The following is a 14,704-nucleotide window of genomic DNA, read 5'->3' as shown; positions in this document are numbered from 1 at the left end:
ATGACACTGTGTCTTTTTGTTTATTGGTTGCTTTCTCTTTTCTTTCTGCTTGTCACCATGTGAACCTGTTAAGATGGAGTCCTCTCCTAGATGTTTTTATATTGTCCTTTCAAAGAACTAAAATAAGCTAACCTACAAAACTAGTATAATGGCTATTTTTTTAAAAAAGCAATACCTAACATTTAAATTGAATCCTACATTTTTCTAGGAGTAAATTTCTAGAGATCAGCCAGCATCATTCCAAATACCATTATTTGCTTTAAAGTGCATCTAAAAGTAGACATCCTTTTTCTTCCAAATATTTGAAACCTTTTGAAGGACTGTATTTGTGAAGGTTTTTATTTTGAATCCATTCCTCAGGTTAATTTCATTTTCTTTGACCTTTTCCTCCCCAACCTCCCTGCATCATGTGTCCCTTACAGAGAAATGAGCATCCATGGGACTTGAGAGTCTGTTCAAATAAGAGGACGTGGTAGTCACACCCATTTACATAGGAATCTCCTTTGATACTTCCTAAAAGCAGCCGTTGTCCCTATCCTCCCCAGCCTTAGTGCCAAGGTACTGGGAACTGAGTGAACAGTAAACGTGGAGAGGTGGGAAGTAACTGTTCTTGATTGAGAAAGTACTGAGTTTAACTCACTTGTTAAATGGCACCACAGAAACCATCTTGGACTAATAACACTGGAAGAGAAATTCAGAAGGGCCAGGTCTTCATAGACTCCTCTTTTCCAGGAAAACATTTTTTCATTCTCATTGCCAATTAGATCATATCATCAGAACCCCTATAAATGTTTCCCTTAGGACAAGTTGGTAGCTCGAAGTCTTTAAATAGTCCAAAATATAGCCAGGGCCAGTGGCTCACACCTGTTATGCTAGCTATTCAGGAGATTGAGATCTGAGAATCATGGTTCGAAGCCAGTCCAGGCAAAAAACTCCATGAAACTCTCATCTGCAGTTAAGCACCAAAAAGCCAGAAAAGGAGCTCTGGCTCAAAGTGGTAGAACACTAAGCAAAAATAGCTCAGGAAAGCCAGGCACCAGTGACACAGGTGGCGCCTGTAATCCTAGCTACTCAGGAGGCTGAGATCTGAGGATCACCGTTCAAAGCCAGCCCAGGCAGGAACGTCCATGAGACTCTTCTCTCCAATAAGCCACTCAGAAAACTGGAAGTGGTGTTGTGGCTCAAGCAGTAGAGCGCTAGACTTGAGCTGAAGAGCGCAGGGACAGCACCTAACCCCAGAGTTCAAGCCCCACGACCAACAACAACAAAAAAAAAAAAGCTCAGGGAGAGTGCCCAGACCCAGAGTCCATGCCCTAGGACTGACACCAAAACAAAACAAAATATGGGCATATGACTTTGGGGAAATTATTTTTGAAGTTTAAGACTTAATTCTTTTTCAAAATAATGCAAATACATAATTTTTTAAGTTGTATGAGTTCATGAAATTAAAAGAAAATATAGGCCCCAGCTCTATCCCATCCTTAATTTCTACTCCCCTAAACAATATTTTTTGCTATACATTTTATCAGAACAGTCGGTTTTAATTTGACAGTTCAGTCTTACCTAACTTCATGTTTCTAAATGCTTTTTATTGATTACATTTTTAGTATTACCAATTTAGTTCCTATTATGAAAAATGAAAACTTAGCCAATCACTATAGCTCATGCCTATAATCCTAGCTACTCAGGAGGCTAAGAGCTGAGGCTTCTGTTTCAAAGCCATTACAAGCAAGAAAACCCATGAAACTTTTTTTTTTCTGATCCTGGGGCTTGAACTTGGCCTGGGCACTGTCCCTGAGCTTCTTTTGCTCAAGGCGAGCACTCTACCACTTGAGCCGTGATGCCACTTCCAGCTTTGTTGAAGATAAGAGTCTCAAGGAGTTTTCCTGCCCAGGCTGGCTTCAAACTGTGATCCTCCAATCTCAGCCTCCTGCGTAGCGAGGATTACAAGCAGAAGCCACAGGTGCTCAGCCCCATGATACTTTTATTTCCAATTAATTACCAAAAATGCTGGAAGTGGAGCTGTGGTTCAAAGTGGTAGAGTACTAACCTTGAGCACAAAGTTCAAGGACAGCGCCCAGGCCCTGAGCTAAAGCTCCAGGACTGGTTCAAAAAAGTGCTGGTAGCTCCCACCTGTAATCCTACCTTCTGAGAAGGCTGAAGATCCCAGTTCAAAGCCAGCCTGGGCAGGAAAGTCCATGAGACTCTCATCTTACAATTAACTACCAAAAAGCCAGAAGCAGAAAAAACTTGAGCAAGAAAACCAGGGACGATACTCAACAATGTAAAGTCATTTTATCCATGAATAGTATAAAAAGTTACATGTTGTCACATTCAATAAAGTTTTTCTTTGTTAAAAGTCTCCTGAATTTTCTATGTAAAATTTTTTTTCTTTTCTTTTCTTTTTTTTTTTTTTTTTGCCATTATTTGAGCTCAAACTCAGGGCCTGGGCTCTAACCCTTGAGTCACCTAGTGACTCTGTGGCAGTTGATTGGAGATAACAGTCCCACAGACTTTCTTTCCTACTGGGCCTGATTTCATACTGCAATCCAGAAAACTGGAACTGGAGCTGTGGCTCTCGTCTTGGGCAGAAAACCTCAGGTACAGCACCCAGGCCCTAAGTTCAAGCCCCACAACTGACAAGAAAAAAAAAAAAAGAAAAAAAAATTAATTCTCCAGCTAACTCCCAATACATAACACAGACAGTACTCGTTCTCACTTACTTGTGTCTCCCCTTTATCCCAGGTAATTTTTATAAACTATTTTGTACTGTTTGTATAAATTATCAACTTCATCCACTCTGAGCTGAGCTTCATAATATAGCAACTATATTTGCTTTCCAGTACACCTTCTTGTCTAAGTGTAGTTGCTTTTTTCACTGAGTTCATTTTCCATATCTTGTATTTTACAACCCTAATTTCTTGTAGAGCTGTGGAAGGTTTGTGTTTGGAGTGTTACATTTGAGCATATTGAGTTCAGTATCTGTTATTTTTCTCTCTGACACCTTTTAAGACTTTCTCCTTATCTACAGAGGTCACAGATTTTATGACTTCACACTTTCCTAAAGGTGGTTTTTTTTTTACACATTATCCTGGACAAAAAGAAAGAAAACAATGAATGTGTGTAACTTACCATTTACTTGACCTTTCTGGGCAGGTTTCAGTTTACTCATCTGAGTCATGGGAATAAATGGCTGCCTCACAGGATTGTTGTTCAGAAGGCAGAAAACCCATTTATGACTTCACTCATACATAAAGAATTATTAGTTCCATTCTTTGTAATAATAATAAATTATAAAAATGTTTGATGAAGTATATCTGAAATGAACTTAGGTGTACCCATACTGAAAGAGGTCAAAGGTAGCCTTTTACCTCATCTCCTTGAGATATAAAATGTTAACACCCATTTCAAGGAAACTTGTTAAGATACTTTAGCTTGATATCAAGATTTTTTTTTAATAACATTAGTCAAGATTCATGCTTTTATTAAAAAAAAAAAAGATTCCTGCTTTTTATGAGGTCTGAAATGAATTCCAGATGACCATGCAAAAGAAATCTTATTTCCAGTGAAATTGTTACTCATTTAATATTTTGAGTTTACAACTATTTTAATCAGTTAAATTATGTTTCTGCTTACTGTAAATTCAGTAACGTTGAAAAACAATTAATGATAGTTCATACTCGTAGTAGAGCTGCTTCTTCCATTTTACCAACAGATATTTATTAAATTCTTACAGTGTGACCTGTGGTCTCTGAGATTTCTGCCTGTAGGCAAACAAATCAGTAAGCAAACAAGCAGCAACAACAAAAAAGTGTGTGTGAGGAGTCAGGAGGGGCTTTGTTTGCAACATGAAATGATGGGACAGGGAAGTGAAGCAGATCTAAAGTGTGGTTATGCCAGGTGCAATGCCTCACGCTGTAGTCCTTGACACTCAAGAGGGAAATCTGAGGATTGTGGCTCAAAGGGAGCCCTGGCAGTAAAGTCCAAGAGACTACCAAAAAGCCAAAAGTAGAACTGTGGGTCAAGTGATAGAGCGCCAGCGTTGAGCAAAAAAGCCAAGGCCCAGAGACTAAGCTCCAGTACCAATACCAAAAACAATTTAGAAAATGTGGTTGTATCGTCGTTTGTAAGCTTTGCTGTTTTTTTAAGCCTTGACTCCCAATGTAGTCTATTTCCAGAAGCAACTAGTTTGTACAGAGATGAATCAAAATACATGTGTCAAGCACGTTCCTCTCCCCCCCCCAGTGTAGAGGACCCCACTAGATGAATCACCTAATGATAATCGTGTCTGGATGGATGGAAGAGACATATACAACTAAGATTGCAAACTTGTCAACCCTGGCCTGCCCAGAGGAATTTAGGCTTGTGGTGATTCTTTAAAAGATGCCTAATTCTAAGCAGATACCAGAGGCTCAGGCCTGTAATCCTAACTACTCAGGAAGCTGAGACCTGAAGATCACCATTCAAAGCCAGCCCAGGCAGGAAAGTCAGTGAGTCTCCAACTAATGACCAGAAAACTTTAAGTGGAGCTGCAACTCAAAATGGTAGAGTGTTAAGCCAGGCGCTGGTGGCTCACACTTGTAATCCTAGCTACTCAGGAGGCTGAGATCTGAGGATCACCGCTCAAAGGCAGCCCAGGCAGGAACGTCCATGAGACTCTTATCTCCAATAAACCACTCAGAAAACTGAAAGTGGTGCTGTGGCTCAAGTGGTAGAGCACTAACCTTGAGCTGAAGAGCTCAGGGACAGCGCGCCTAGGCGCAGAGTTCAAGCGCCATGACCTACAAAAAAAAAAAAAAAAAGGTAGAGCACTAGCCTTAAGCAAAAAACCTCAGGGACAGCACTCATACCTTGAGTTTAAGCCCCACAACAACAATAAAATATTTTTTAAAAGCTATCCAACTCTGGACAGTTGTGCTCTCTTGGAATCATTTAATAACAAAGTCAAGTAGGAGGTCCTGAGAGTTCTAAATGCAAGTGTGTCTGTTAAGGAGGGAACAAAAAGCTCATTTAGATTTCTATGAAAAATCTTGATTTTTGCAGAGATGAAAGCGGTGCCTTCTAGCAGCCCAGAGACTTTGCTTTGAGAAGTCAGTATATCCCCAGTTAGTCTGAATCCCAGGCAAGGATGCTGTTTCTTTGTAGGCTCTCCAGTACCCTGGCACCGGGTACTGGGTGATCTCAGAGCTGTGTGAATTGAAATCCAAAAGACAACACGAGGTAGAACTCTAGGTACTAAGTGATAAACTAAAGGTAAAGCATCAAACCAAGGGCAGATGGCGTCACCTCCATCTCACCTACTGTACCCCCTCAGTACCTGTACAGTATATAACTGTACAACAACAGAGCAAGCTCATAAATGACCTTTCAGAAACCTTGAGTATTGCACATTAAATTCATAAAAAATCAAAATCATTCTTATGTGCATATGCATGCATGCATGCTAGTCCTGTGGCTAGCGACTCAGGGCCTAGGTGATGTCCCTGAGTTTTTATACTCAAAGCTAGCACTCTACCACTTAAGCCACAGTTCCACTTACAGCTTTTTTTGGTAATTTATTAGCAATCAGTCCCACAGACTGCACTACCCAGGCTGGCTTCCAACTGCACTTCTCAGATATCAGCCTCTTGAGTAGTTAAGATTACAGGTATGAGCCACCCATGCCCAGCTTTTTTATTTTATTCTTCATTATCTTTAAATAGTTACACAAAGGTATCTCAGCTGAACACGTTAGTTCTGAGTACAATGCAGGTTGATCGGCGTCACCCCTGCCAGTCTCCCCAGCCTCTCCAGCCTCATTCATCTCCTCAAGTTCCCTGATTCCATTTTCACATGTGCACATTGAATATCATTACTGCATTCACCCACCCTTCCTCTCTCCATTGTCTGCCCCTTCCCCTGAAACTTCACCCCTCTTAGACAAGATCTGTTTCAGCTTCCTGGTATTCATTTTCTAAGCTACCTATAATTATTTAAAGGACTTACACCATGGATATCCATGAACCGATCCTTCCCATATAATCCCGTGCCCTGTACTTAGGTGGCTGTCTTCCCTTTCATCGTAAGGCCAGAGACCAACTCTCCATTTCCACACTCATTACACGATCTCACGCGACATCCCCCCAACTCCCCATCACAGAGTAAGTGCTGGGTTCCTACAAATGGATAACATGGTGGTGATGGCAGATGTCCTTTGTCCTGTAGCAGGCCTGGCCGAGTGGGACCCAGCAGATCCTGCTTCCCCCAGCATGGCAGCAGCTGACGGGAGTGGCCGCCCACACGTCGGTGCAGCATGCGACAGTGATTCCTGAGACCATGGCAGGCACCCAGCAGTTAGCCGACTGGCGGTAAGCTGGAAACGTCTAGAATGAGTTGCACGTGTCTGGGTGGGAGGCGTGTCAACCACTGTTGCAGAGAATATGGATATTATATGACTACGCTATAATGAGAGGTTATTTTTATACCATGTGTCAGAATACAAAAAAAAAGTAGGCTTTATTAATTTATGATAAGCTCTCATCTTCCAACTATCATTTTCTCCGTCATATTGTTTAATAACTAGTGTGATTCATCAGACCTGTCTCCAGATGATTTGAGGGTTTTCTCAGAATTAAATTGCACTCTCAGGAAACAAAGATTTGTCAGTTAAAGTATGTAAAAGAGAGTCCCCAAATCCCTCAGCACTTCTGGAAAGCGTTAGAGATATTTTGAGACACAGGCACCCTGGAGTCTGTCTGACCTCCCCAGGGCAGGGGGAACTCTGGTAGGTGTACTGCATGCGCCTCTCAGAATAGTCACATCATGAAGATCAGGGTCCACCTTCCTCAGACACCAACTCCCTGATATCTTCCCAGTCTCTATGTTCAGTCATTTTCATGACCGCTTGTTGCCTTTCTTTGGCCCTTCCTCCAGTACCACTTTCCCCAGCCTTACGTCATCCCCAATTCTTATGGCCCTTTGAGCTGTTTCTTTTTCAGCACAAGCATCAGGGCAGGCCACTCCCCTTCATGTCTGACAGTTTCCATACCACCCCAGTGCCTCCACATGACTGGTTGTTTTGTTTTGTTTTGTGAAAAAAGATCTCCTGTACCCAAGTGTGGTAGGGATTCCGTAATCCCAGCAGTCAGATGCTAAAGCAGGAGAATCAAAAATTCAAGAGCCAGCCGGGCGCTGGTGGTTCACGCCTGTAATCCTAGCTACTCAGGAGGCTGAGATCTGAGGATCTCGGTTCAAAGCCAGCCCAGGCAGGAAACTCCGTGAAACTCTTATCTCCAATACACCATCAGAAAACTGGAAGTGGTGCTGTGGCTCAAGTGGTAGAGTGCTATCCTTGAGCTGAAGAGCTGAGGGACAGCGTTCAGGCCCAGAGTTCAAGCCACATGACCAACCAAAAAAAAAAAAAAAAAAAATTCAAAGGCAAGCTGAACTATGGAGCAGGACTCTGGCTACGAGATAAATAAATAGAAAATGAACTATACAACTTGTGGGTGGGGATGGAAGGGAAAAACTGGGAGAGAGCAAGGGAAGGGGTGACACTGTCCAAAAAGAAATGTACTCTTTACCTGACTTATATAACTGTAACCCCTTCTGTACATCACCTTTATAATAACAATTGAAACAAATAGGTCAGGCGAAGTGGCATATAGGCAAAATTATATGCCTATAATTTTAGCTACTCAGGAGACAGGTTCTGAAGGATTGTAGTTCAAGTCCATGGGGATAGAGGCATGGTTCAGATGGTAGAGCACGAGCCTTTGAGCAAAAAGTGTCAGACATGGTGTGGAGGGAACAGTTTGAGGCCAGTCCTATCTCAACCAATAAAAAGCTTGGTGTTATGGTATGCATTATCATCTCAGATACATAGGCGTATAAATAGAAAGAGTATAAAAAGATCACCATCCAGACCAACCTGGGCAAAAATGCAAGACCCTATTCAAAAAAGTAAAAAGGGCTGGGGATGTGACTAAAGTAGAGCACCATCTAGCGAGTACAAAATGCTTAAGCTCAGTACCACCAAAGATGATGGAAGAACGGGGTGCTGGTGGCTCACGTCTGTAATCCTAGCTACTCAGGAGGCTAGACCATGACAGTTCAAAGCCTCCCGGCAACAAAATCCATGAAACTCTTATTGCCAAAAAAAAAAAAAAAACCACCAAAAAGCCATAGTGGAGTGGCTTATGTGGTACAGCACTAGCTTTGAGCGGAAAAAGCTTTAGGACAGTACCCAGGCTCCAAGTTCAAGCCCCAGGCCTGACACACACACAAAAAATTATAATAATATAAAAATATGGAAGGAATTAATATTCCTCCAGCACTGTTCTTTCTGTTAAGGATCTTTTTTGCTATTCTAGGTCTTTTATTGTTCTATATGAATTTTTGGATTGCCTCTTCTATTTCCTTAAAGAATGAGGTTGGAATATTGATAGTTATTGCATTGAATTTGTAGATAGCCTTGGGAAGTGTTGCCATTTTCACGATGTTGATCCTTCCAATCCAGGAGCATGGGAGGTTTTGCCACTTTCTAAGTTCTGTTTTGATTTTCTTTTTCAGGTTTTTAAAGTTTCCATCATAGAGGTCCTTCACTTCTTTGGTTAAGTTAATTCCTAGGTATTTTATTTTTTGTGGGGCTATTACGAATGGAATTGCTTTTCTGATTTCAGCCACACTTTTCTCATTGTTGGCATATAGAAAAGCCATTGATTTTTGAGGGTTAATTTTATACCCTGCTACTTTGCCAAAGTTTCGAATCACCTTGAGTAATTTGCCATAGCTAAGATATGGAACCAACCCAGCTGTCCCTTAGTAGATGAATGGATCAAGAAAATGTGGTATATGTATGAGTCAAGCGGAAAAGGTCAGATAATGTGATGTCAGGAAAATGAACCCTTAGATGTGTATTTTAATGTTTTTTTTTCTTTCATGCATGTGTTTCTAACACATTTATAAGATTATCTCTTTGTTGCTTTGTATGTCCCTCCCCCACAGTATAACCCCTGCTTTCACTATATTTGATGTCAGTATAACTTGTGGAGGAGATGGGGAAAAACCAGTTGTTTAAGGATACAGGTGGACCTGTTGCAACAATGAGAAGTACAAGTTGTCAGGTCCAAAACGAGCTTTACAATGTTAGTGCGGGGGAGGGGGGGGGGGAAGGGGGGAAGGAGAAGGATTGGGATTAGGGGGGGAGGGGGGAGGCTGGGAAGGGATGTGAAGGGTAAACAAAGGAGGAGGCTGCAATGCTTGGTAAGAAATGTACGCATTATCCTGCCCATGTAACTGTAACTCCTCTGTACAGTATGTTCACAAATAAAATTAAATTAAATTTAAAAAAAAAAAAAAGAAAATGTGGTATATATAAGCAATGGAATTCTATGCCTCCATCAGAAAGAATGACATTGCCCCATTTGTTAGGAAATGGAAAGACTTGGAAATAATTATATTAAGTGAAGTAAGCCAGGCCCAAAGAAACATAGGTCCCATGGTTTCCCTTATTTGCAATATCTAGTATATGTCTGAGTCGAGCAGAAAAAGTCAGATAAGTTGATGTTAGGGGAATGAACTACAAGATAAGTATTCAAATGTTTTTTGTTTTTTTTTCCTTTCATGCAATTGTTTCTATCATATTTATAAGATGATTTCTATGTTGTTTGTATGTCCCTCCCCCACGGTATAACCCATACTTTCATTGTTTTTGATGTTGGTATAATTTGTGGAGGGGAAGGGAAAAAACAAATTGTTTAACTAGGGATACAGGTGGACCCATTGCAACAATGAGATGTACAAGTTGTTATGTCGGAAAACGAACTTAACAATTTTGGTGGGGGGTGGGGAGGTGGATTGGGTGGGTGGAGGGGAGGAGGATGGGAAGGGGGCAACAATGCTTGATAAGAAATGTACTCGTTATCTTGCTCATGTAATTGTAACTCCTCTGTACGGTAGTCTCACAATTAAAAAAAAAAAATATGGAAGGAAGAAAAGGAGAGACAGTCTTTCTGAACCCCACTCAAGCCTCTATCACAGCTTCCTCTGCCTCCATTTAACTTCCCAACTAGTAACAGAGAACACAATGGTGTCCCCACAGCGCCCCCCTCCCCACCGTAAGTACTTTAAGATTGGCAGAACTGGTGTTCATTCTGGCACTGCGAGGCCTGAGGCAGGCCATTTGACCTTTATGACCCTCAGTTTCTTCTCCAGTAAAGTGATGATAGAGATTCTACCTCATCGGATCATTGATGGTTTAAATGAAGCTAAAATACAGAACATTTGGCCTATATTTAACATGCAGCATAGCAGCGCCCAGAAATAAATAACCCCATCACCTCCCCTCCTCTCCCTCTGGCAGCCCAGGCTCTGTAAACTTGCCCTTCTACCTCTAGCTCATTAGGAACAGCAACCACATGGAAAGCTGTCTGACCAATGGTTGTTTTTTACCTTCGCCCCTTTTCCTCCTGAAGGACCACATATGACTCATTCCTTTGTCTTTCAGCATTTAGAACTCATTTAATTTCAGTAATACTCACCCATTCATATATATATTTTCTTATTTTCTCTTTTCCATTTCATACCTAATAATCACAGACAACATGTAAAAGCAACATACTTTCTTTTTTGGTCAGTTGTGGGGCCTGAACTCTGGGCCTGGGCGCCGTCCCTGATCTCTTCAGCTCAAGATTAGGGCTCTACCACTTGGCCACAGCATCACTTCCGGTTTTTTTCTGCTGATATGGTGCTGAGGAATAGAACCCAGGGCCTCATGCATGCAAGGCAAGCGCTCTACTGCTGAGCCACCTTCCCAGCCCAACACATTTTCTTCCTACTCTTTCCATTTCACATGTGGAACAGAGAGCATCTAGAATCATCCCTAGTTCACACAAGAGATGTGCCAAGGCTGAGCATAGTGCTGAGGACAAACAATGCCTTTGTCTTTAGGGAACTAGCAACAACAGAATTAGCCAGGCACCAGGCTCACACCTATAATCTTAACTACTCTGGGGGCTGAGATCTGAGAATCACAGTTGGAAGCCAGCCTGGATAGTAAAGTCTGTGAGACTCTTCTCTCCAATAAACGACAAAAAAAAAAAAAAAAAAAAAAAAACCAACAACAACAACTGGAAGTGGAGCCTGGGACTTGAATGCTAGAGCACAAAGCTCAGTGACAGCACCTAAGCCCTGAATCCAAGCCCCAGGACCTGCCCATACACTTACACACACGTGTGCACACACACACACACATACACACACACACACCACCATATCAGTTTCTAGGTCCCTGTAAATACCTAGAAGATAATTATCAGAATCTTTACACAAATACTCATCAGCTTCTTTCTTCTATTTATTCTTTCCCTCAAGTTACAAAGACAGAATTTGATAATTTTTTGAAATTCAAATGAATTCTTTTTTAGCTTTTTATTTTTTTAAAGCATTAATGGGCTTTTGTGGGCAAAGCTCTGAATGAATCACCACCTCTAGCATTTCTGTGGGAAAACAAGGCTTTGAGCTCTATGCAAGTGAGATAGTAAGACCTCTGAACATAAACCCTTTTGAGGATGTGAGCTTCCAGTGTTTCCTTCAATGTGTGCCTGGCTGTTATTAATTTTTATTTTATACCAAACGTTGTACTTGTCTAGTCAAGCTCAGTCAGTCTGATTGTTCATTCAGCAAGTGTGTAATTAACTGATCAACTGCTACATGCCTGATTTTTGTGCTAACCACTTAGCGAATTCAAAAGAACACCAACACTTTGACTGTGGTTCCCCACAGTCAAAGTTCATGTTCACATTAACTACAATTTCCTCATTAATAAAATGATACTACTAAGATATCCTGCCTACTTCACAGGCAGGAATGAGAGAACCTATTGAAGACACTTTGTAAATTCTAAAACAAAATGCACATTACTTTTCAACATAATCAGCTGTTCAAGAACTATGAAAGTTGGAGGGGAAGCTGGGTGCTGGTGGCTAGCACCTGTAATCCTAGTTGGAGGGGATATTTATCCATTCTCCCTAAACTTCAGATCTCTGAGTCTGCACATGGCATTCTTCTCACTGGAAAATCCTGGGTCTTACCCACAAGCTGGGTTCCTTCAGTTCTTCAAAACATCTTCAGCCTCTGTACCCAGAGGAGCACTGGTGAGCTCACCTGGAGAAGCCCATCTCGCCATCTACTGGATGGCACATTGAGATATAACTAAGTGGGTCAGCTTTTAATCAGGGCAGAAGTTTTGTCTTATAAAAATAACTCTGTCTGCTGGGTGCAGGTGGCTCAGGCTTGTAATCCTAGCTACCTGGAAGGCTGAAATCTGAGGATTGTGGTTCAAAGCTAGCCCAGGCAGAAAAGCCTCCATGAGATTCTTTATCTCCAATTAATCACCAAAGTTAATTGGCTGTGGCTCAAAGTGGTAGAGCACTAACCTTGAACAAAAGAGTTCAGGGATAGCACCCAGGCCCTAAGTTCAAGCCCCAAGACTGACAAAAAACAACAACTCTGTAGCTTCTATTGAACCACAAAGAAACCTTGTCTTTTATCTCCCTCTCAGGAACACACATGCTCATGGCAGCCATTACAATCCCATCATGCAGCAGCCTGCACTATTGACTGGTCATGTGACCCTTCCAGCAGCCCAGCCCTTAAATGTGGGTGTGGCCCACGTGATGCGACAGCAGCCAACCAGCACCTCCTCCTCCTCCCGGAAGAGTAAGCAGCACCAGTCCTCTGCCAGGTAAGTGTGGAATGGCCCTGGAGGGCAGGCACCCCAGGAGATCAGAATGCTAAAGAAACATCTGGCTGGCTTGAGATGGGGAACAACTCTTCCTAGCAGAACATTCTGTACCAAGGGGATTGTCCAGGGTTTGCAGGAAGCTGTATGTTTTATGCAAGGGATGCCTGTCTGTTGTCCCACACTAGTTCCACGCCTGTTACCACCCTGAGGGTGGGGGTCTAGATGGAGTTAGCATCCTCCATGCCTTGAAGGTCATGCAAAGAATCTTTGTTATTTTCTCCTTCTCTGGAAAACAGCTTGCCTCTGAAGTTTCATTACCCATGCAGTTCTAGATCAATATAATTACAGTGTAGGTTATATATTTGGAAACCATTCCTAAGAGAACTTTTTTAAGATACTAACAAAATGTACTTTTGAAATTTGAGGTCAGAAATTGAACTCATCTGGCTGCCTGCTTAAGTTCTACTTTGGTTACTCCCACACACTAAATAGCAGCCTACTGATCTCTCCCGGTCCCTTGAACTCCAGTTCCTGAACTCTTAAGCAGTTGAGATTGACAAAAGGCTATGTGCCTTACGATTTCATTCACATGTCACTTTGAAAAATGCAGATAGAGAGCAGAGAGACCTGTGGGAGGGGAGGGGACTGACGGGAGTCTTCAGGTGTTGAAGAAGTTCCATGTCTGGGTTGTGGTTGGAGTTTGTGACTGTACATTTCTCACAAGTCACCAAACATTTTTGAAAGGGGGATTTTTAATACTCAATTATACTTCAATAAGCCTGATTTTAGAACTAAAGGCATGGCTGAAAGGGTAGAGTGCCTGCCTAGCAACCAAGAGCCTAGTACTTCCAAAAGAAAAAGTATTAAGCCGGGCACCGGTGGCTCACGCCTGTAATCCTAGCTACTCAGGAGGCTGAGATCTGAGGATCACAGTTCAAAGCCAGCCCAGGCAAGGAAAGTCCGTGAGATTCTTATCCCCAATTAACCACTAGAAAACCGGAAGTAGCACTGTGGCTCAAGCGGTAGAGCGTTCGCCTTGAGCTGAAGAGCGCAAGGACAGCGCCCAAGCCCAGAGTTCAAGCCCCACAACCAACCAAAAAAAGAAAAAAAAAAGTATTAAGAGAAAAGAATACCTGACTTTTTAAGAGAGAGAATGAGAGAGTTCTAGGCCCTACCCTCTGAAAAAGAAATCTATAGCTGGACAGATAAATCAAGCTTGTGCAACTGCAGAATTACCCCCTGTATGTCCCAATGGCACTCACTGGGAGGTATTTAGGTGCTTGTTTCAGACAGAATGATCAAGAACAGTCTAGTATATGATATATTTAGTGATTTTTGGTTTCTGCTTCCTCATTTAGCCAGGTGCCAAAAACTAGGCCTGCCTTTTTTTGTTTTCTTTGTCTTCTCATTCAGAAATTAGTCCAACTTGAGGGAATCCCTCAGGTTGACATCCTTCTTTGAGAAGATAAACACCTTTAATTAGGTATAGCTAATAACTCAGGGAAACTCTTCTGAGGTCAGCGGCAGCCCTCCAGAATGCTTTTGTGTGGCAGCCCTTTGATAACACATTGCCCTTATTAGAGTGGGTGGTAACAAAAGCCAGATTCTTATCTCTCCACACCTCATTCCCAGCCAGGTGGGTGATGTGTAGGGTGCTGAGCTTGGCAGCTCGCTGACTTGGCTTGGCCAAGTAAGAGCAATAAGGACCCTTGGCCAGCCCCGTCTGTTCAGTAAATCCCTCCCTGTCTTCTAACCACCCAGTTGGCCCTCACCTGTACAGTTTAAGAGCAATACAACAATAGTGCATGTTATATATTCGTCTCGTTTCAAGACCAGAACCTTGAGCAAAACAGTCTGAGAGACCAGAGAGAGGCTTTTCTGAAGATAGTGGCCAGCCATGCTCTCCTGTAGCATCCCAAATGGAGATTCGGTAACTGCTGAGTCAGTAAAAACATGATCTCAAATGATAACATATTAGCA

The 14,704-nt window shown here is 42.1% G+C and overlaps 1 protein-coding gene across 2 annotated transcripts in view; it reads left to right on the top strand.

Annotated features, from left to right (window-relative positions):
- Hipk2 (homeodomain interacting protein kinase 2) overlaps positions 1-14,704 on the top strand; it is a 185,078-nt gene that overhangs the window by 149,619 nt on the left and 20,755 nt on the right. For both annotated transcript variants that reach the window (XM_042677272.1, XM_042677271.1), the window contains exons 10-11: positions 6,205-6,347; positions 12,542-12,724. In XM_042677272.1, the coding sequence (XP_042533206.1) occupies positions 6,205-6,347; positions 12,542-12,724 (326 nt within the window). The remainder of the gene's footprint in view (positions 1-6,204; positions 6,348-12,541; positions 12,725-14,704) is intronic.

Source organism: Dipodomys spectabilis, unplaced genomic scaffold (genome assembly GCF_019054845.1).
Source record: "Dipodomys spectabilis isolate Male_0828 unplaced genomic scaffold, ASM1905484v1 ptg000034l, whole genome shotgun sequence".
NCBI classification, from domain to species: Eukaryota; Metazoa; Chordata; class Mammalia; order Rodentia; family Heteromyidae; genus Dipodomys; species Dipodomys spectabilis.
Note: the sequence above shows the minus strand (reverse complement) of the source record. Positions and strands in the feature narration are given on the sequence as shown.